The sequence below is a fragment of the Pan paniscus genome, chromosome 19, assembly GCF_029289425.2.
Source record: "Pan paniscus chromosome 19, NHGRI_mPanPan1-v2.0_pri, whole genome shotgun sequence".
NCBI lineage: Eukaryota > Metazoa > Chordata > Mammalia > Primates > Hominidae > Pan > Pan paniscus.
Window position 1 is genome coordinate 54,725,866 of NC_073268.2, and position 21,099 is coordinate 54,746,964.

A 21,099-nucleotide genomic window follows, 5' to 3' on the forward strand; every position below is an offset into this window, starting at 1 on the left:
ATTTTCTTACATTTATAAAATATAAGATGGCATCTCGCTCTGTTGCCCAGGCTGGTCTTGAACTCCTAGATTCAAGTGATCCTCCTGCCTTGGCCTCCCAAAGCTCTGAGATTAGAGGCATGCGCCACTGTGCCTGGCATGCCTCTTATTTTTGCATTTTAACTTTGCCCTAATGGAGATTTTTGTATTGGGAATATCATCTGGGTGCACAGTGAAGAATGAACCACAGGGAAGCAAGAGTGGAGGAAAGAAGGCCACTTAGAAAGCATTTGCTGGTGCTCAGGCCAGGGACGTGAGGGTGAAAATGCAGAGTTGGACACGTGTTTGTGATACTTGAAGGTGCTCCCCTGGGGGCTTGTGGAAGTCTTGAACTTGAAGGAAAGCTGGGAGTAAAGGCTGACTCCTAGGTTTTGGCCTCAGCCACTCTGCAGGGTGACATTCATTGGGAAAGAATGGCTTAGGCCAGGCCCGGTGGCTCACACCTGTAATCCTAACATTTTGAGAGGCCGAGGCGGGCAGATTACGAGGTCAGGAGTTTGAGTCCAGCCTGGCCAATATGGTGAAACCCTGTCTCTACTAAAAATATAAAAATTAGCTGGGCATGGTGGCACGCTCCTGTAGTCCCAGCTACTCGGGAGGCTGAGGCAGAAGAATCGCTTGAATCTGGGAGGCAGATGTTGCAGTGAGCCAAGATCATGCCACTGCACTCCACCCTGGGCAACAGAGAGAGACTCTGCCTCAAAAACAAAAAACAAAAAACGAGTGGCTTAGAGGGGAAAATCAAGAGTTCTCCTTTGGGCACGTAAGTGTTAATTTCCTATTGAGACTCCAAGTTCACAGTTCAAGTCAGTTGTCGGGTATATGAGTCAGGAGCTCAAGGTCAGGAGGGCTGGAGACTAACTTGGGAACACAAGCTGGTGAGGGAGGAGAACTGGAGCACGTGGGGTCCAGGAACCCGGAGAGCAGAGTGTTCGAGGGAGGTTGGGGTCAGACGGAAGGAGGTGGCAGGGCAGTGGAGATGTCCAAGGTGGCTGCGAGACCCTGGGGATCTGCCCGCACGAGACTGTGCCTGCCTGGTCAAGAGCCAGGGGTTCCCTGTAGGACAGAGGTGAGGGAGGGTCACCTGGGCAAGCGGAAGTTAGTGGGGACAGGAAGCACTGTTTGAGAACAACCATTCAGATGGGTCTTGCCGGGAAGGAGCGCAGAGACATGAGGCAGTTGCCGCAGGGGGAGCCAGTTAGGAGAAAATATTATTTTGTTTTGTTCTTGGTTTTGGTTTTCAACATTTTTTTAGAAACAGGGTCTCACTGTGGCTCCCAGGCTGGAGTGCAGTGGCACCATCACAGCTCACTACAGCCTCGAACTCCTGTGCTCAAGTGATCCTCCTGCCTCAGCCTCTCTAGTAGCTGAGACTACAGGCACACACCATCGCACCCAGCTAATTTTTTATTTTTAGTAGAGACAGGGTCTCTATTGCCTAGGCTGGTATTGAACTCCTGGGCTTAAGGGATCCTCCCACCTTGACCTCCCAAAGTACTGGGATTATAGGCATGAGCCACCACTCCCAGCCAAGATTTAGTTTGGCTCAATTCTCTGGGTATACAATAAGTCACAGGTGCACGCGGGAAACATCCAAACAAAACAAAACATAAGAAAACAGTTTCCTCTCTGCTCCTGCTCCCACCCCCTCACTGGAGGGAAGGAAGCACAGGTAACACTTTACGGTTTTTCTGGTTGCATTTGGGGTCTGGGGGACTTGGAATAAGGTTCAAGACACTAGAGAATAGGAATGGTCCAGGACAGAAGGGGAAACTGAAGACGCAGGAGAGAAAGTAAGGTCAGGAGTGGGAAGGGGGTGGTGGTGGCGGGGCACGGGCCAGGTGGAGGGTGGGCTTTTGCTGGGAGCAGGCACAGGTGGGGCCAGGCACACCTGTTGGTGGTGGCACAAAACTCTATGTTTTCACAAGGAAATCTCAGCAAAAGCCGGGAGGGCTTTGCTGCATGATACCAGGAGAGTCTGTGTAGAGGACCCTGAGGGACAGGCCCAGCCTCAGCAGGTCTCCCCCAGCAGCCTCCCCTTACCTGCCAGGCCCAGGCTGGGAGGCTTCCTGGCTCTGAGTCTAACCAGCCCCCAGAACACCCAGCTTCAGACTCCCCTTGCCAGACCCTGTCCTGGCTCCTCAGGCCTCTGGGGCGGGACTCTGGGCCAGCTGCAGCCCAACGCCATGCAGTTGAGGCACCGTGGGTGCTGGTGCTGCCTGGCCTCGGGTCCTTTGCCCCCATGAGCAGCACTATGACATCACCAGGGCGTTTTGTGTTGACTACTGCATCGTCTCACAAAGTGGCCCCTGCCCGAGATAGTGAAGCTAGTCTGGGAAGAGACGGCATCAGCTCCCCGTATCTGAGCCACTGTGCCGACAAGGCCCAGCCTCCTCAGGCTCTCCTTGGCCGGACACACCAGAGATAGAGCTGACCTCCCCAAGTCTAAAAGGAAGACAAGTGTCACCCTGACACCGTGCATGGCCTCCTGGCACAAGGCCCCACCAGCTGATGAGAGGCCTTTGCTGGTACATCAGTGACCACACTGTGTGGGGCAGTGGGATCAGGCAGGACAGGTCGGTGGGTGCAGGGCTACAAAAGAAGTGCCATATGCCTGCATTTGCTGAGTTAGAAAATTGTATTCGTCTCTTTATTGGTCTAGAAAGGGGTGGGGACTTGGAATGGTGAGGCCTGGGCCCATGTGGGAGTGGGGTGTGCACAGGTCAGCAGGTCAGCAGAGGAGTGGGGCTGGGCTGGGGCTGCAGGAGTGATTCTCCCAGGGCCAGGAGAGCCAGTGAGGGTGGTCCGCACTCCGATGGGACACAGTATGGCCAGGCCAGGCGGAGCAACCCCTCCTCAGTGCTGGGTCATCTGTGAAAGGGACACGGAGTGGGCAGTGATCCCCAGGCCCTGGTCCCGCACAGCCCGGTCTCCCCCACAGCGCCTTCCCCCTCTCACCTTGGCCGGGCTCGGGGGGTATCTGACCTTCAGGCCTTCATCATTCATCAGAGGCCTCACCAGGCAAGAGCGGCGGTGAGAGAAAGTCTCGAAGCTCTTCTTGCCATGGTAGGATCCCATGCCGCTGTTCCCTGCGGAGGAGAAGTAAGCACAGGGCTCAGCATCCTGCCCCCAGGACGCCCCAGGTTTCCCTCTCCACCTTGTTGGGTGTATCCCAGAACCACAGGGACAGGGAGGCAGAGCCCCAGCCACCATCACCCATCCTTCCCTCAAATCCTATGGCCCTCAGCACCCAGCCCCAGGTTGTGGCCCTTTTCTGGGCCTCCTGAGGGTGGCCAATGTCTAGGGTGTCCCCAGGGCATCCACACTGTGGGAGTGCCCCGCAAGGGTCTAATCCCAGCTCTGCCACTAAATGGCTGTGTGACCTCTGGCCTGGGTCACCTTTCTCAGGCCTCCATGAAACAGGCCGGTGCACCAGGTGACCTCTAGGAACCTCTAGGCTCCCAGGTTAAGTGTGTCTGATGGATGGCACGCAGAGGCCAAGGTCCAAATGGAAGAGGCTAATGGGATGCTGCCGCCCGGGCTGCAGGAGGTGGTCCCTCCTGAATTTGCTGGGTGAGTGTGCCCAGCCCTGGGGGCCCAGAGGGAGGCAGCAAGCTCAGCCCCAGACTCACCCACGCCCCCGAAGGGCAGAGAGTGCAAGGTGATGTGGACGATGACATCGTTGGCCGCCACCCCACCACTGGATGTCTCTGCAATCATCTTCTTAATCACCTGCACCAGGACCCAGCCACTGACCTCAGTCTCCTGCCCACAGGATGCCCCAGCCCCCTACCCGACCCTGCCTGGGTATAGCCTGGAGCCACAAGGACAGGAGCAGGTGGAGGCAGAGCCTTAGCCTCCATCTCCTGCTCTTCCTGCAGACCGCGTGGCTGTCAGCACATGAGCAAAGAGTGACAGCAGCCGCCCCCATGCCTGTGTGCAGGGCCCTGGGCAAGGATCGCTCATTCAGTGCCCTCAGGTGATGCTGCTGTCCTGATCTTACAGACGAGGTGAAAGGAGCTCAGAAAGATCCAGTGACTTGCCCAAGGTCACACAGCCAGAGAACAGTGAAGCTGCAGTTTGAACCCAGGTCTGTGGGCCCCAGGACCCTGGCGGAGGGCACCCCAGGCCCACCACCCACCTTGTCGTTGCTGGAGAACATGTAGAGAGCCAGGGGCTTCTCACGCTGGTTGATGAACTGGATGGCCTCCTCCAGGCTGCGCACGCACACGATGGGCAGCACAGGCCCGAAGATCTCCTCCTGCATCACCGGGGACTGGGGGTCCACGTCCGTGAGGATGGTGGGGGCTGAGGCAGGAAACAAGCCAGAGTTGGACGGCGCAGAGACCCCCACGCGGATGGAAAGTGCAAGCACCTAGACCCCTGCTCCAACCCTTTTCCAGGCAAACCTGCCCAGGCTTGGAAAAGGGCAGGGACGAGGCCTCAGAGAGGTACCCTAGGCACCTGCGTCCTGGATGCCATCTGAGCAGACCACTGGGGACAACTATAGGTTAACCTGTATGGAAGGACCCGAGATCTGCCTCCAGGAGCAGGCACTGCACCTGCCGGCCACCTGATGCCCTGCCAGAATTCTCTTGTCTCCTTGACAAACTCGGGGCCAAGAGGGTCCCATCTGGTGACCCACAGCCTGGGCACTGGGGGCCACTCACGGCTGGGCACACCTGGGGCTCCTGTGGCTTCTGCTGTCCCTGCTCCTGCTGCTGCAGAGGGGCAGGGAGATGAGGCCCCTCTTTCTGGGCCTTTGCTGGGAGAGGGGATTCTGAGGCTGAAGCAGGGGCTGTCCTCAGCCCCTGCCTGCTAGAGTCTACCCCAGGCTCCCTGGTGAAAGCAATTTATACCCATCCCGAGGTCACGTCTGCTTATCAAGTATCTGTGCCCACTTGCTGTGAACTTGCTGGGGACCCCTGCAGCCTGGGCAGGTGGGCTGTGCTCTTCAGGGGTCACGCACCTATGTAGCGAGTGGCCGCATCCCCGGTGCCCCCATAAGCCACCTTCTGGCCCTCAATCAGGCCCATCACCCTCTGGAAGTGCCGGGCACTAATGATTCTTCCATAGTCCCGGGATTTCTTGGCATCTTCCCCGTAGAACTCCTGTGGAGAAGAGGTGGGGGCTTCGGGTAAGGACGCAGAGCCTCGTCCTGCCCAAAGGCTGCACAGACACAGGCCAGCAGTGTCTGTCTTTGGGTGGTGGGATTCTGGGTGGAGCTTTTTTCTTCTTTATGCTTTTTAATCTTTTCTAAATAATCTATAGTGATTGTGCATTATCTTTTTTTTTTCTCTTAGAGACAGGGTCTTGTTCTGTTGCCCAGGCTGGAGTGCAGTGGTGCAATCATAGCTCACTGCAGCCTCAAACTCCTGGGCCCAAGTAATCCTCCAGCCTCACCGTAGCCTTCTAAATAGCTGAGACAACAGGCATGCACCACCATGCCACCATGCTTGGCTAATTTAAAAACATATTTTGTAAAGATGGGATCTTGCTATGTTACCCAGGCTGGTCTCAAACTTCTGGCCTCAAGTGATCCTCCAGTCTCTACCTCCCAAAGTGCTGGGATTACCGGTGTGAGCCACCATGCCTAGCTTGCATTATGTTTATATTAGAAGAAAATAAATCCAGTGTTTCCAAATCTGTAGAAGTCGGTTAAGGGGCCAGGCCCCCCTTGTGCCTTACAGCCTCTCATCCCACCCTGCCAAGGGGTCAACACTCACTTTCAGTGACTTCTTGAGCTTCTCCACAATTTGGTTCTGGATCGAGGGGTCACAGATGATGTAGTCAGGGGCCACGCAGGTCTGGCCACTGTTCATGAATTTCCCCCAGGCGATGCGTCTGTGAAAATCCCAGACTGGACTAAATCCTAAAGGTTCCCCAGGAGTTGCATCTCGTTTTGCAGACCCTTGAGCTCTCTGGTCAGCAGAAGCCATCGGCTGTGACCTTGCCACCAGTGAGTCCTCCCAAGCGGTCTGCTCACTTCTAGACACTGGACTGAGCAGACCCAATGGCCCTGATCATGTTCACTGGCGACTGGTGGGGAATTTCTAGAGGACGTCTGTTGAGGGCAACCTCCGTGCTCCCTGATCACGCCCTTGTCCTGCACAGCCAGGTGTCACTGCTACTCGGGCCCCCCTACATCTCTGGGGCCACAGATGTGGGATATGGAGGTGGTCAGAGCCCTGGCTAGGGTCAGGAGGTGCAGATACGGGTTCTGCCCCAGACCCCGAGCAGCGGTGGCCCTTCTCCCCTCTGGGCCTGCTCTCCAGAACTCAGATTGCCCTGCCCCATCAGAGGGCTGAACCCAGTACAGTTCCTTGTGTCCTGAACGTCCCACAGTTGCTTTTTCTGCAGCCTCTGCTTGGAGTACCACTTCCCCAGTGATGCGCACTCAGCAAACAGAGCTCAGCCTAGACCTCTCCCCCTCCAGGAAGCCTTCTGGGACTCCCCACACGTCTTCTGTGCATGTGGTCCCCACCCCTACCCCCATGTAAGTTTCTGCAAGGACCACTGCTCCATGAGGCAGGGGGTGTCTGTGTTACTCAGAGTGGACCCACAGCATGAGGTGCAGTCATGTGTGCTTGGAAGGCAGAGTAAGGACTGCTGCAGCCAGCAGGCCCGTGCCTCTCACCGGCAGGCCACGTCCAGGTCACAGTTCTTGTCCACGTAGCAGGGACTCTTCCCTCCCAGCTCCAGCGTGACAGGGGTCAGGTGCTTGGCAGCAGCCGTCATGATGATCTTCCCCACCCCCGTGCTGCCCGTGTACAGGATATGGTCGAACCTCTCCTTGAGCAGCTCCGTGGTCTCAGGGACACCCCCATTGATTACTGGGTACAGATCCTTCCATGCAAGGAGAGAGGGGAGGCTCAGCAAAGACCAAGCCCCTCCTCGCTCTTGCAAGTGTGGGTGAGGTGCAGTGGCCAAGACGAGCAGCCCCGAAGCTCAGCACCCCACCTTGGGCGGGGGGTGGCAGTAACTGGCAGTAGACCGCCTTTCCTGGCCCAGGGGCTCTGTTCACCCCAATGAGACAGGGCAGCTGCTAAGAACAATCCTCAGCCCCACCAGTAGCTTGGCCCCTTGCTGCAAGAATTCACTATTTCTCACCCCCCAAAGACCTGGCCCTAGCTCAGTTATGAGGCCATGGAGTTACGAGGCCCTGGAGGGCAACTCACCTTGTCCAGGTACTGGGGGATGATGGTAGCCAGCAGGCTCGCCATGTTCTCACTCAGCTCCGAGGGCTTGAGGACCACTGCGTTCCCTGCAGAGCACACCGAGCCAGGCCTATGCCCAGGGTACTTCACCAGAGGCTCTGCCCTCCCAAGGACCACACCTGAAGCCTCCCCTCCATTGTGTGTCCTCGGGACAGTGGATGGAAGAGTTGTTAGCAAACAAGCACATGTCACGGGGCACACCCAGGAGCACACACGGGCACATGACAGAGGGACACACACAGGCACACGCTGGCCAGAGCTGCACCACCTGGCCCTCTGAGTTGCTGAGATGTTGGAGGAAAAGCAGAAAGGGGAGAGAGGCTCTGGGGGCCTGGTTGGTAGAACAGCGCTGGCCCATTCTAGGAAGGAAGCCCTGATGCATATTAGGTGACAGAAGCTCCAGCCCCCCAACAGGGGTGGGGGAAGGCAGTCCCTCTCTGTATCACCAGGTGTGGACACCTGAGCCTGACTGGACCTCAGGCACCAAGAGGCCTGGCTAAACAGCTTGGTCCCCACAGCCTCCTGTGACAGACCCAGCAAACCCTTATCTGACCCCAGGACTCTTAACACAGGCCTGAGCCCATCCTGGCTTGGCTCCACGCTGGGGGACGGTGCTCCCCCAGCTTCCCTTCCCACAGGGCCATGCACCTGCAGCGATGGCGCCCACCATGGGCTGGATGGTGAGGTTGAAGGGGTAGTTCCAGGTGCCAATGACGAGGACCATGCCCAGTGGCTCCGAGTGGATGTAGAGCTCGTCCTGCTGAGTCTGGGGCGTCTTCTCCACGGGCTCATCCGCGGCCCACTCAGGGAGCTTCTGGATCATGTACTCGATCTCCTCTAGGACGTACACCACCTCCTCATAGTAGGCGTTCCATTCATTCTGCAGCGACAGAGCCGGAGTGAGCTTCCAGGGCCAGGGCCCACCTGCAGCTGGGGCGAGTGGGGAGCCCCACTGCTCAGCTGCCAGGGAGATGGGGGTCACTCACCCAGCCCAGGGTGGGGGCAGCCGCAGAAGGCTCCCAGGGGAAGCAGAGCCAGGATTAGCCGTTGGACCTGTGGGTCTGAGAGGACCCCTTTCTGCCAGAGGGGGGCCCAGGTAGGTTTGGGGCCCCAGGGGAGAGAGCCGGTGAAGGGGCCAGGCATGGGCAAAGGAATGGATCCAGGTAGGGGGAATAGAGCCGGGCAGGGGAGAGTAGATTCAGGCAGTGGGAATGGATCCGGGGAGGGGGGGAACGATCCGGGGAGGGGGGATAGATTCGGGCACTGGGAGCTGGATCCGGGCAGGGTGGAGGGAGCCAGGCCCTTTAGTTGTCTGGAGGGAGATGCAGGACCAAGGGCTGCTGGGCGCCCAGGGCCTCCTGTGGGGAGCAGGGGTGAGAAGAGGAGATGCAGACGGTGGAAAACGCGTCTCTTTTATAAACTTGGGCTGTGAAGAGCAACACAGAAGCTGTAAAGTCAACAGAATGGGTTTCCTTGTTGTTTCTGGTTTAAGATGAGAAGTCCTGAGCGATTTCTTGAAAAGTGCAGTAGCAGGCCCGGCGCTGTGGCTCATGCCTGTAATCCCAGCACTCTGAGAGGCTGAGAACTCCTCCTGAGGAACTCCTGAGGGCAGGAGTTCAAGACCAGCCTGTCCAACATGGCGAAACCCTGTCTCTACTAAAAATACAAAATTAGCCGGGCATGGTGGTACACGCCTGTTGTCCCAGCTACTGGGGAGGCTGAGGCAGGAGAATCGCCTGAACCCGGGAGGCGGAGGTTGCAGTGAGCCGAGATCGCGCCATTACACTCCAGCCTGGGCGACAGAGCGAGACTCTGTCTCAAATAAATAAATAAAATAAAATAAAAATAAAAGTGCAGGAGCAAAGAGGGTAGTCGGTGGGAGGATGGGCTCCGGAGCGCTGGACCCCAGGCAGCATGTGGGGACAGCAGGGGTCTGCGAATGCAGAGGTGTCTGGTCTTGCTCAGGGCGAGGGACGGAACAGCCCCTGTGAGAACTGGGAGGGAGGGGAGAGCCCCCCATGCCCTCCGGGGTGCCAAGCTGCTCTGGTTCCTGGTGTGGAGAACCGAGTGGTCCTGCGTGGGGCTGAGGAATGGGGAGGACCAGAAGTTCAGGGTGTCGGGGCAGCAGGAAGTTGAAATGGGGGACGCTGCGGGCGGGACGCGGAGGCCGGGCCAGGAGGTAAAGGCCAGAGGGCGGAAGAGGCGGCGGGGGCGCGCGGGGCGCGGCGGAGGGGAGGGCGGTGCGCCCAGTCTCCGCGACCGAGGGGCCAGGTGGCCCCAAGTCCTTCCTGAACCTCTCTGGGTCGCACTCTCCCCCGCCCCCCGCCCCATCGCATGGCCCCGACACTGGCAGAAGGCGGCCGCCCAGCCCGAGCACCTTGTGCAGGTCGGCGGCCAGCGCGCCCACCAGCTCCTGCTCCTGCTCCTGGATCAGGCGCCGCAGCGCCTCCAGCTGCTGGATCCGGAACTGCAGCAGACGGGTCCTGCCCGAGCTGAAGGCGGCGCGGGCGCGCTTCACGGCCTCGCTGATCTTGCTCATGGCGCCTGGGGACAGAGAGCACCTGCAGCTGGCTGAGGGGCACGAGCGCGCCCTGCCTCCCACCCCGCCTGAATTCTATAGGAAGGGACTTCCCTGGGCTCGGCCTTGGGGAAAATGGCCTTTCCGCTGGAAGGTCCACTTTCTGCCTCGCCTCCTCCCCCGCCCCTCACTCAGACGCCTGGGCCCCGGCTGCCTTGCTAGCCCCTGAGAAGGTGACACCCGCCACAACCCAAGTCCTAAGCCGAACTGCTGCTGGGGGCTCTTGGCAGCGTGCTCGCGGCAGGGCCTTTCCCGGCCTTTTCCGCTCCCTTACTTGCTTGCAAAGCTGATGGCACAATCCCAGACCAACACCCCCAGAGCTCTGCACACGCAGTCAGCCACTCTCCAGATCAGATTGGAGGGGCGCAGTCCGCGATTCCACACCCAAGCCGATAAAGAAAAACCCAGCACCACCCTCCTGGCTAAGCCATTGTTCTGAAAAGCGCTGGTTTCTTGGCAGAGCTGAACCAGGCTTGGTGTGTAAACCACGCGTGCCACACCTGGGAGACGCACGCCCATGCCCGCCAAGGATTCAGAGAGCTGCAGATTTCCACAAAGAGGTGTGGAGGCGATTCCTGCTACCAATACACGAAAGTATAGTGGCAAATCGGGATGGCCCTGCTGGGGGCAATTTGGCAATATGTGGCAAAAGTTTTTCAAACATACTTCTCTGTGACGAAAAGGTCCTACAGCCTTTCCTAAACATTCACGAATAAGAAAGTCATCACTGTTTTCTATAACAGGGAAGTATTGTAAACATCCCAAAGGTCCGAAAGAAAGGAGACAGTTTAAATGACTCCTGTCACACCCACGTAAGGGTTTACTGTGCAGTATTTAGGGATTAGGTGGAGCAGGCTATTCAGCATGTTTGTAGGGGCTCTCTCTGCACCAGGGGTGTCTCAGGCACTGGGGATAAGAAAGAAAACAGGTTACAGGCCGGGCGCGGTGGCTCACGCCTATAATCCTAGCAAACACTTTGGGAGGCTGAGGTGGGCGGGTCACCTGAGGTCAGAAGTTCAAAACCAGCCTGGCCAACATGGTGAAACCCTGTCTCTACTAAAAATACAAAAATTATCTGGGAGTGGTGGCAGGCGCCTGTAGTCCCAGCTACTTGGGAGGCTGAGGCAGGAGAATTGCTTGAACCAAGCTGAGAGGAGGAGGTTGCAGTGGGCCGAGATTGGGCCATTGCACTCCAGCACTTTGACCGGGAGAATGGAGCCATAATCACAGAGTTCTCCTATTAGATTAGTGGTAGGAGGTAAGGCAAGGTTAGTGAGATTTGCTAGAAGTCAAGAGGCTGTCAGTGGAAGCGGTATTTGAAGGCCTCGGGTAAGTAATATAATTACTTTCAGCGAGACTCCATCTAAAAAAAGAAAAAGAAAGAAAGAAAGAAAGAAAAACAGAAAACAAGTTACAGAACAACAGATGTACCAGGCGTGTGCATGTGTGTGTGCATGTGTGTGTGTGCGTGTGTGTGTGCGTGTGTGTGTGTGCATGTGCGTGTGTGTGCACGCGTGTGCGTGTGTGGGCGTGCACGCTCTAACATGCAAGAAAGGACTAGAACGGTAGCCCCCGACATGATGAGACAACTGATGGGGGTGGAATTATTGATGATCTGTTTTCCTCTTATGCAATGTTTGACTTTTTGCAATGAGCTTGTATTTTTTAAATTTTGGTGCGTTTTAAGATAGGCACTACATGCTCATGAAACAAAATGTAAAATATAGCAAAGGGGCACAGAAAAAAGTCTGCCTCCCTCCTCCCTGCTCCATCAGCTGTCAGGTGCTGCCCCACAGAGGGGCCACTGTTACCAGTTCCTTACTCCCCTTCCTGAGATACTCAGCCCACTTGCAGACCCGGCATAACTTTTAACATCAGCAGAAATAGGGTATTTCCATTTTTTTAAAAAACCCTATATATCATATGTAATATATAATTATATTGTATATAGATATATGGTCCTGCCTACATTCCAGCGAGTGGCTTCCAATCCTTCCTCTGCCTCCCCTCCCCATAGGCTGACCCCTAGTCCCAGGCTTTCTGCACAGGGAGGAGGGACCTGCTGGCATTGAGGGTGCTCTAAGCCTGGCCCTTCCATGGCCCCTCCCTATGATCTGATAGGAGGCTGGGAAAGCCCCCTCACTGGGACCTCCTCAGTCCCATGGGCCAGGCCCCTCCTGCTGACCACAACCCAGGAGAGAAGGTCCTGTTTCTCTCCCGAGCCTTGTATGGTCAAACCAAGGCAGGCAGCCCAGGTGGGAAGAGCCTGGTGAGCGTGGGACGGGATTGGCCTTGCACCCCAGCATCGCCACTTGGAACTGTGGTCTCTGGGCTGGACGGCCTTCCCAGGACTTCCCCGAGAGACAGGTTAACAAAGGTGCCACTTCACAGAGATGAGTGGACACCATCACGTCGCAGCTGCACCCAAATGGGAGCTGCTGCAGCAGGCACTGGGGGCCTCCCCAGAGCCTGTCGCCTCACACCCCACATTCCTGCACCCCGCTCCTCTCACCTGTGCCAGTGTTGACTTTGCCCCCCAGTGACACCTCCTCCCCTCCTCATTGCCTTCCATCCTCACAAAAGCTCTGTAGTGATGCCCATGAAGAAGAAACGGTTATGAGTGCATTTTACAGATGAGGAAAGGGAGACTGAGAAACATTTAATGCTGTATCTGATCTCACAGTTAGCAGGTGGCATGTCAGGGTTTGAACCCACATGCATCTCTGTCAGCAGCTCATGCCTTTAGCACTCGGCTCTGCTGCCTTCCTTCCAGTCATGGAGTCTGACGGCCCATCAAGGCCTCTCACTCCATGGCCACCTTGGTGTCCCTGCTCCGCGGATCCCTGGGACCTCTGCCTCCTGGTTTGGGGGATGGCAGAGCTGCCAGAGGTCCAGGAGGATGCTCCAGAGATGATGGTCCCAGAGGCAGGGACCCCCTGGAGAGATGATGTAGGACTCTTGACACTTAGGGCCCCGGCTCTGAGTGCAGACTCCACCTAGACAAGAGAAAAAATAAGGAATGCAGGGAAGAGGATTACCTTTGACACAGCCTCTCCCGGTAACTGGGGCTCCTGGAACGGCAAGAGCCAAGAGGGGACGTATTTAAGGACCCTGCTTCCCGTCCATTGAGCCCTTGGAGTTCCTGCCCAGGAAGTTTGCGTGACAAGAAAAAAAAATATTCAAATGTGGGGTGTGGCGTCCTCTGGACCTCTGCTCCCTACAGCCCAGGTTCTGGGGATTAGGTCCCGGGCTGTTTGCTTTTGTTCACTTCTGAAATGCGAGAATGTTTCTGAAGGCTTGGGCAGGGCACATCTCCAATCTTCAAAAGAGCCTATGTTTGCCCTGGGCGTGGGGGCTGCTGATTGATTCAGCCTGGCGTGGAGCTCTTCCAGCTTTCCAGACTTGCCGCTGCCAGATGCGGTTCTCTGAGTTCTCTGGTTACATAAGATCGGCAGGGGTCAGCCACGAACCACAGTGAGAGCATGCAGCTCCCCCGAAACGCACCCCCAGCCACCGCTGCCCCGGGCCCTTCACATCCCCCAGTGTGCACAGGGCCCCATTGAGTCAGAGATCCTAACGCTGGGGAGCCACAGGCTGGGGACTTTTGATGGGGATCTCCAATCCATAAATCTGCTCCCTCGTTGAATAGCTGAGAAGAGGGCCAAGGGTCTGTGTAGTCACTGAAAACCAGAGACGCTTGGGAAGGAAGGAGTCTGGAAAAGCCGTTCCCACGCTGTCTGATCAATGTTCGCTGGGCTCCTGCTCTGCACCACGCTGTGGGGAGGAGGCAGGTGTGGAACAGACTCTCGGCCCCTCTCACCAGGAGCTTCCCGCCATCCTCACCCGCCTGCGGGCAGGCTGCTTACCAGCATGGGGTCCCTGCTTCCCATTTCATTCGGGGAAAACACAAGGTTCCGGTCCTGGCCTACGAGTCCTGAGGATGTGCTCTGGCCCTCCTGCTTCTCTCCACCTGGAGCCCCCTTCCCCTACGTCCACCCACCCGGCTACGCTCCAATGTGCTGTGGAAAATAGCACAATGCTGTCGTCTTCCTCCATTATTTTTTCTCTGGAGCGTTTATATCTTGTTTGCTACCTGTCCCTTAACTCCTGACAGCTAGAATTTGATTTGTTCACTGCTGTAATCTCCATACAGCATTTATAGTAGATGCTCAATAAATATTTATTGACTGACAAAATAAACAGGAAATTTCAAAATAATGTGAACACTGTAGTAACCAGGTAGGCAGAGGATGCTAGAGGGGCTGGGGTGAGAGTCCGTGGGAGGGAACATCATCTGAGCTGAGTGAGAAGCATTTGGGCAAGGAACAGCAAGGGGGCTGGAAGAGCAGAAGCAAAGGCACAGAGGCTGGGAACGTTATGTCACGAAAAAGTGCGATGTGTCCACTGTTGCCAGCAGGAGGTGTGGAGGTGAATGACTCTCCTGGGGCGGGGGCTCACGGAGGCCTGTGGGCCAGGCTGGCTGTGGGGGTGCAGGGCGCTGAGGAGATTATCAGACAGACAAATGTCTGCTATTTTTTGTTTTAGAGAACCCCCTGGACAGGGCACAGTGTGAGAAAAGTCTAGCCCAAAGGCTGCAGCTTCCAGCAATGCAGGCAAGAAATGACGAGACCCCCAAATAAGACTAACAGAATGGGAAACATCCCAGAAACAGCAGAAAGAAGCATCTGCAGGACCTCGCACCTGTGCAGGGGCTGGACTGGGTGGCAGGTGCAAAGTGGGGTGCCTCCTGAGAGGGGGGAAGACCGAGCCTGTGCCAGCCTCTCCCCTTTTCTGGTGGCAGCAGCTGATTATCTTTGCAGGCAACCCCTTCCTACTTGGTGAGATGATCAACCAGGTGCCTTCTCCAGGCCAGCCATGGGTTGGGGTGGGCTCCCCATGAGGCCTCCCTGACTCTCCTGGGAATTTGGATCTTGAGTAGAGGGCAGAATGCAAGGCCGAAGGCCATTCGGAGCTGACTTCTCGTGGCAGCGGCCCTCCCCTGGGAGAACCATGGAAGCAACTAGCAAAAGCCAGCAACACAGCACTGAGTACACGAAGTGACCAGAACAGTGCCTGGCGGGCCGAGGGCATCCTGGAAAGGTTAGGTGGTGTGGGTGTCATCAAAAGTGGCAGCAGTAGTGGTGGAAGCGTCAGAGCAAGGAGCCTAAAAGCAGTTCAAATCTACGAAGAACAAAATCCTTGTTTGCGTGTTTGGGTTTTGGTTATAGTTTCAGTAGTGGCAAAAGTGTGGGAGTGTGGGTTGTGCTAGAAACTTGCAGATACTTGCTTTTCCGATTTTCTTTTTTCTTTTTTTCTTTTTCTTTTTTTTTTTTTGAGACAGGGTGTTGCTCTGTTGCCCAGGCTGGAGTGCAGTGGTGCCATCACGGCTCACTGCAGCTTTGAATTCCGGTGCTCAAGCGATCCTCCCACCTTGTAACTACAGGAACCCACCACCATGCCTGGCTAATTTTTAAATTTTTTGTAGAGATGGGTCTCATTATGTTGCCCAGGCTGGTCTCAAACTCCTGGGCTCAATTCATCTTCCCGCCTCAGCCTCCCAAAGTGCTGGGATTGCAAGCATGAGTTAATCTTTGCAAGTCCTAATACTCCATCCCCAATGCCTCATCCTCACCTGGGCTGTCACTCACTCTCTCTCTCCCAGGCCACTGTTCTTGCCCTCTGCCTACTCTCCTTGAGTCAGGCTCAGCTGCCTTCTCCAAGTGGCTGCCAGAGAGACATGCGGACGATAAGGACCTGAGCATGTCTCTCCCCTGATTCACATCCTTGGGTGGCACCCCCTTGCTATCAGGAAGCTTCCTCCCATGGCCTGTGAGCCCCTGCCTGGCCTGGCTCCTGGCTGCCTTGCCAGCCTCACTTCGCACCACTTCCCACCATTCTCACTGCACTCCAGTCTGCTGGCATTCCTTGACTTAACCAGGCAATTTCCTACCACAAGGCCTTTGCACATGCTGTTCTTTCTCCCTGGGACACTTTTTCTTCCACTCTGCACCAGACTAACTCTTATCCATGTTCAGATCTCAGCTTCCCTGACCTCTCTCACCTCTCAAATAAAACCTTCCTTACTTCCAGGAACCTGTCACAACCTGCATTCATATCTTTGTTTGTGTGACTATGTGTTGATTGTTTTTCTTCTCTCCTTATTCCCCCTTGGACTGGAATGTCCACAAAGGCAGAGATCTCAACTTTTGTCCAGCACCATATCCTGGCACAAGGGAGACCTCTGAAGATACGGAAGCAGCCCACTACACCTAACCATCCCTCTGATGGAAAAGCAATCATTTAGCAAGACGATTTTCAGCAAATTCACCCAAAGTTAGCAAAAAAAGTGTTGAATGAATGAATGAATGAATAGCGAGTTTGCTTAAATTTCAAGGAACATTTAGATTAGATATAGTTGTTGGGAGGGGAAACCACTTTCTTTATACGAGTAGAAGGAGCCTGGGCAACATAGAGAGACTCATCTCTACAAAAAATAAAAAAAAGGAAGGAGGCTGGGTGCGGTGGCTCACGCCTGTAATCCCAGCACTTTGGGAGGTTGAGGCGGGCAGATCACTTGAGCTCAGGAGTTCAAGACCAGCCTGGCCAACATGGTAAAACCCCATCTCTACTAAAATACAAAAATTAGCTGGCCGTGGTGGTGCATGCCTGTAATCCCAGCTACTCGGGAGGCTGAGGCAGGAGAATTGCTTGAACCTGGGAGGTGGAGGTTGCAGTGAGCCAAGATTGCGCCACTGCACTCCAACTTGGATGAGGGCAGAGCGAGACTCCATCTCAAAAAAAAAAAAAAAAATTAGCTGGGCATGGTGGCATGCACCCAGCTACTTGAGAGGCTGAGGCGGGAGGATCACTTGAGCCCAGGAGTTCGAGGCTTCAGTGAGCTGTAATCATGCCAGTGCACTCCAGCCTGGGGGACAGAGTGACCAGGTAGACCCTGTCTCAAAAAAAAAAGAGAGAGTAGAAAGGAGAAAATTAGGCAGTGGGTCTCAGGGACCTCCCCATTGGTTAAAAGTGTTATGACTCAGGAAGACAAATGCCACATGTTCTCCCTCATGTGTGGGAGCCAAACAAGTGGATCTCATGAAGATAGAGAATAGATCGGTGGTTACCAGGGCTGGGAAGGGTGGGGAGGTGGGGGAATAAAGAGAGCTTGCTTAGTGCGTACAAACACATATTTAGGTAGAAATAATACGACTTAGTGTTCAGCCAGGCACGGTGACTCACACCTGTAATCCCAGCACTTTGGGAGGAAGAGGCGGGCAGATCACCTGAGGTCAGGAGTTTGAGACCAGCCTGGGTGACCAAGCAAGACCCTATCTCTACAAAAAATGTAAAAATCTGCTGGGCGTGGTGGCACGCACCTGCAGTCCCAGCTACTCGGGGAAGCTGAGGTGGGAGGATCGCTTGAGCCCAGGAGTTGAAGGCCACAGAGAGCTGTAATCCAGTTACCGTGCCCAGCCAAGAGCAGTCAGTCTGTTACAAAGCCCTCTGTTACTGTTACAAAGCCCCTCTTTGGAGAGGCATGAAGTCAGCAGAACTGGCTGTGCCCGGGGCAATTTCCCCACTGTGTCCACACCTTCTGGGGACTTGTAGGAAAGGACTTCTGGGGCTTCTTCATCTCTTTATCTGCCGCCAGTCATAGTGCCTTGGGTCAGAGAAGCTGCAGGTTTGCAGCCAGCGGAGGTGAGTGCGAGCAAGGGGGAGCCTCCCCTAAGATGCTGCAGAGGCCCCAGTGTTCACCCCATCTCCCTTGGACTTTCCTGCTCCCAGGAAGCTGTGGCTCCCAGGCCCAGGCCCTGGCTCCCAGGAAGCCTCTGCCGAGTCAGGACAAAGGGCATCTTAGCGGGGCAGAAGGCATGAGTGCTGGCTGGAGGGGAAGTGGGTACTAGGGCCATCCTGGCTAAGTCAGCCTGCCAGGCAGGATGGCAGCAAAGTGCAAGTCATGGTGAGTTAGGCACGGGCAGCCTCACAGCAGGAATGCCCGGCCCTCCTAGCCCAGGTGGAACCTGCCTGAGTCACCGCCTGGCTGCAGCCCCAGCTGCAGAGCCTCTGCAGACCAGCCCACACCCCGGCCATCCTGGAAGGGACACAACGGGCATGCCAGGAGGACATGCCAGGGCACGCTTGGGTTGGTACTGCCAGTCTCTTGGGGTCTGGGAAGCCCCGTCCTGGATCTTAACGGACACGGAATGCACCCTCATCACACATGAAATATAATGTTTACTCGAAAAATGCAAAGAAAATTTGTTTTGTTTCTTCACAATAATCACACAAATGTAATTTTACAAACATAATACACAGTTTAGCTCAGACTTTTTCTTTTGTACGTACTTGGTTTGCCCCTTTCTCAATATGAGTGTCTCATCTGTAATCCACAATATTTTCCCTAAGTTTTTCTCAGTGCTTATTTGACATACACAAAAATGTACATGACACACTGGAAGCTGTCAGCATTTTAAAAGCAGAGCCTCATCATGCACCCTCTTCTGCATCTTCTGACCCCACTCCATCCGGGGCGGCCGGGAGCTGGAGTCCATTCCTCCTCATGGCCGTGTGAAAGCAGTGGTAAGCATGTAGAATGTGCAAGCAACCACAATGTTCCCCGTGGATGGGAGACCACTTTGCCTTCCACTTTGGATCAATGCTCCATGGGCCGCTTTGCATGTCTTGGCGTGTGTATTTCTGCGTGTTAGATCCCAGGGATGCTGGCTTTGTCAGTCTTCACAGGTGTTGCCGGTGACTATCCACCAAGGTGGCCCTAAGGGGCTGTTGTAGTTCCAGCTGGCCTGGCAGTGTGTGGCACTCTGCCGTTTCCCTGCTGCCTAGTGGCTGGTGCATTCCTCACTGTGCAATGGCCATTGGCATTTGCCCATTTCTTGGAAGGGTTTGTGTTTTCCTTGTCAGTGTCTAGGCGCTCTTTGTATATTACAGCCATCTGTATCACTAGTATTTTCCTGAATCTATCATTTATCCACGGACTTTATTTATGGTATATTTTGTTATATAAAAGTTTTTATAAAGCTAAATAGAACTCTCCTGTTTTAGTTTAGATTACGAGGGTACTCCTTGCCCCAGGATTAATTCCTAATTTTCTGCTAAGATTTTTATTGTTTTATTATTCACTTTGAATCCATCAAGAGTTGATTTTACAAATGCAAATGGAAATGCACATTGATTTTCTTTTTCTTTTTCTTTCTTTCTTCCTTTTTTTTTTGAGACAGAGTCTCACTCTGTCGCCCAGGCTGGAGTGCAGTGGCACGATCTTGGCTCACTGCAACCTCTGCCTCCCGGATTCAAGCAATTCTGTGCCTCAGCCTCCTGAGTAGCTGGGACTACAGGCACCTGCCACCACGCCCGGCCAATTTTTGTATTTTTAGTTGAGATGGGGTTTCACCATCTTGGCCAGGCCAATCTTGAACTCCTGACCTTGTGATCCACCTGCCTCGGCCTCCCAAAGTGTTGGGATTACAGGCGTGAGCCACTGCACCCAGCCCACACGTTGTATTTTTTTTTGCAGATGCACAGCCTGTGTGCCAACATCGTTTAATAACAACTCCACCCCTTCCTGACCCTTTGCTATGTGCCAGGTCTGAGCACTTCCATGTATGAACTCCTTTAGTCCTCACAAGCCCCCAAGAGGCAGAAACTATCATTATTTCCATGAGAGATGAGGAACTGAAGAACACAGAGGCTAAGTGATTTGCATAAGGTCACACAGCTAGTGAGCGATCGAGCCAGGTTTCACCCGAGAATCTGACCTGGCATCCCCTTGAGGAGACTCATATCCTGGGGAGTCCTTCCCCCCAGGTTTGCAAACATATTGCCAGAGTGTGGAATACGGTTTTCTCCAAATTCTGTTCTCATTCCTAGTCTTGAACGTGTCTGCTATCCCCATTCCCCTTACCAGGGAAACTGCAAATCACGATGTGCCCAGGTCTGTCTCATCAGTGTTGCAGAGACCAGTCCATGCGTGGGGTCGCTCATCCACTCTAAAAGAAGTATGAATGGGATGCGTGTTGGTTTCCCAGCTCATTGATTTCCGTTTCTATCAATTCCTAGTTTCTTTTGGTGCTTAAACTATATAGGTCCTTTATTTTTGTTTTCCTATTATAACACAGGAGTGAAAGTGTTTGCTTTTCCTCTGAATTTGCTGCTGGAGCTCAAGCGAGAGGTCGCCTTCAAAGATGCCCTCTACATGTGTGAGGTCACCTGAAGTTCGCTGTCCCCTGATCCTCCTGAACGTGAGGGAGAACTGGTTGGATCCCCCAGCTAAGTGGCAGACACTGGTTTTGGTGGCCACAGGGGGCGGCCCGTGTGACAGGCACATGCTAAGGCCTGCCAGTGGAGGAGGTAGTACCTTTGAAGATGCCATTGACCACCTGGCCACAGCCAGCCAGGGGCCTGGTAGCAGGGGGTGTCACCTGAGACAAGCCGTCCTGGATGGCCTCCAGCAACTCAGGGATAACATGGGCTTCGGGAGGGACCCTCTGGTCCAGCTGCCCCACCCAACCACCCTTATTAGCTCCAAGTCCCTCTCCAAGCCTTTGCCAAACTCCCCAGACCCACTGCTCTCCTCCTTTTCCCATCCTGATTCCCCATCTTCCTTATCTCCACCATCCACCCAGGAAGCGTCTGCCACTGCTGACATGCTGTCGGCTCCCCCTTGGTGCGAGAGGTAGGCTCCCAGAAAGACCCTGGAAAGTCCCTGCCACCCACACCACCAATGGGGCTGCCCCCACCCCAGGAGTCTGGTCGGGGGAACCCATTTATGCTGTTCCTCTACCTGGCCCTCCTGCTGGAGCACCGCAACCACACCATGCGCAATGCGCTGGATGACAACGAGCTGGCCATGTGCTTTGGCCGCCTCATGTGAAAACGCCACCTGGGGCGTGTCCTGTGCTGGGCCAGGGCTCTCTTTGCTGATTACCTGCAGTGTGGGACTTGGAGGAGGGGGCTGAGGCCACAGCTACATCTTGATCAGGCTTTCTCCAGCCCACCATCAGCCCCACCAGATCTCCATTCTTTGCCATGAGGGCCAAACGTGAGAACCCACCTCCCTGCCTGCCAGCCCTAGACCTGCTGGAGCATAGAGCCCTTCCTCCCCAGGTCTAAGTATGCAGGGCCCTGCTACAGCACTGCCCCCACCCTGCCCTGCATAGAGCCCTTCCTCCCCAGGTCTAAGTATGCAGGGGCCTGCTCTGCCACTGCCCCAGAGGAGCCACGGCCTCTTTACTCTGTTTCTGCTGT

At 55.1% G+C, this 21,099-nt stretch overlaps 1 protein-coding gene and 1 pseudogene across 7 annotated transcripts; one reads left to right on the forward strand and one right to left on the reverse strand.

Annotated features, from left to right (window-relative positions):
* Positions 1–2,658: 2,658 nt before the first annotated feature.
* ALDH3A1 (aldehyde dehydrogenase 3 family member A1) lies at positions 2,659–12,993 on the reverse strand. 7 transcript variants are annotated; one of them, XM_034942258.3, is made up of 11 exons: positions 12,873–12,993; positions 9,634–9,800; positions 7,905–8,136; positions 7,218–7,303; positions 6,677–6,885; positions 5,766–5,883; positions 5,009–5,150; positions 4,181–4,347; positions 3,672–3,771; positions 2,998–3,128; positions 2,659–2,910 (listed from the first exon to the last, which is right to left on the reverse strand). In XM_034942258.3, exons 2-11 carry the CDS (start codon positions 9,793–9,795, stop codon positions 2,896–2,898), a joined length of 1,362 nt encoding a protein of 453 aa, XP_034798149.1. In that variant the 5' UTR covers positions 9,796–9,800; positions 12,873–12,993; the 3' UTR covers positions 2,659–2,895. The 7 variants fall into 7 exon arrangements, 6 of the variants coding, with proteins under 6 accessions (XP_034798149.1, XP_034798148.1, XP_003807330.1 ...); XM_034942257.4 differs by lacking the exon at positions 12,873–12,993 and adding an exon at positions 10,335–10,410; XM_003807282.6 differs by lacking the exon at positions 12,873–12,993 and adding an exon at positions 10,109–10,282.
* On the forward strand, positions 11,996–21,099 carry LOC100975367 (TBC1 domain family member 25-like; annotated as a pseudogene).

Coding starts and splice junctions, on each gene's coding strand:
- ALDH3A1 (XM_008959371.4), bottom strand. CDS start 8,048: ATGAGCCCGTGGAGAAGACGCCCCAGACTCAGCAGGACGAGCTCTACA. Junction 4,348..5,008: donor TGCGGCCACTCGCTACATAG/GTGCGTGACCCC, acceptor TTCCTGCCTCAG/CCCCCACCATCCTCACGGAC. Junction 3,772..4,180: donor TGTTCTCCAGCAACGACAAG/GTGGGTGGTGGG, acceptor GTCCTGGTGCAG/GTGATTAAGAAGATGATTGC.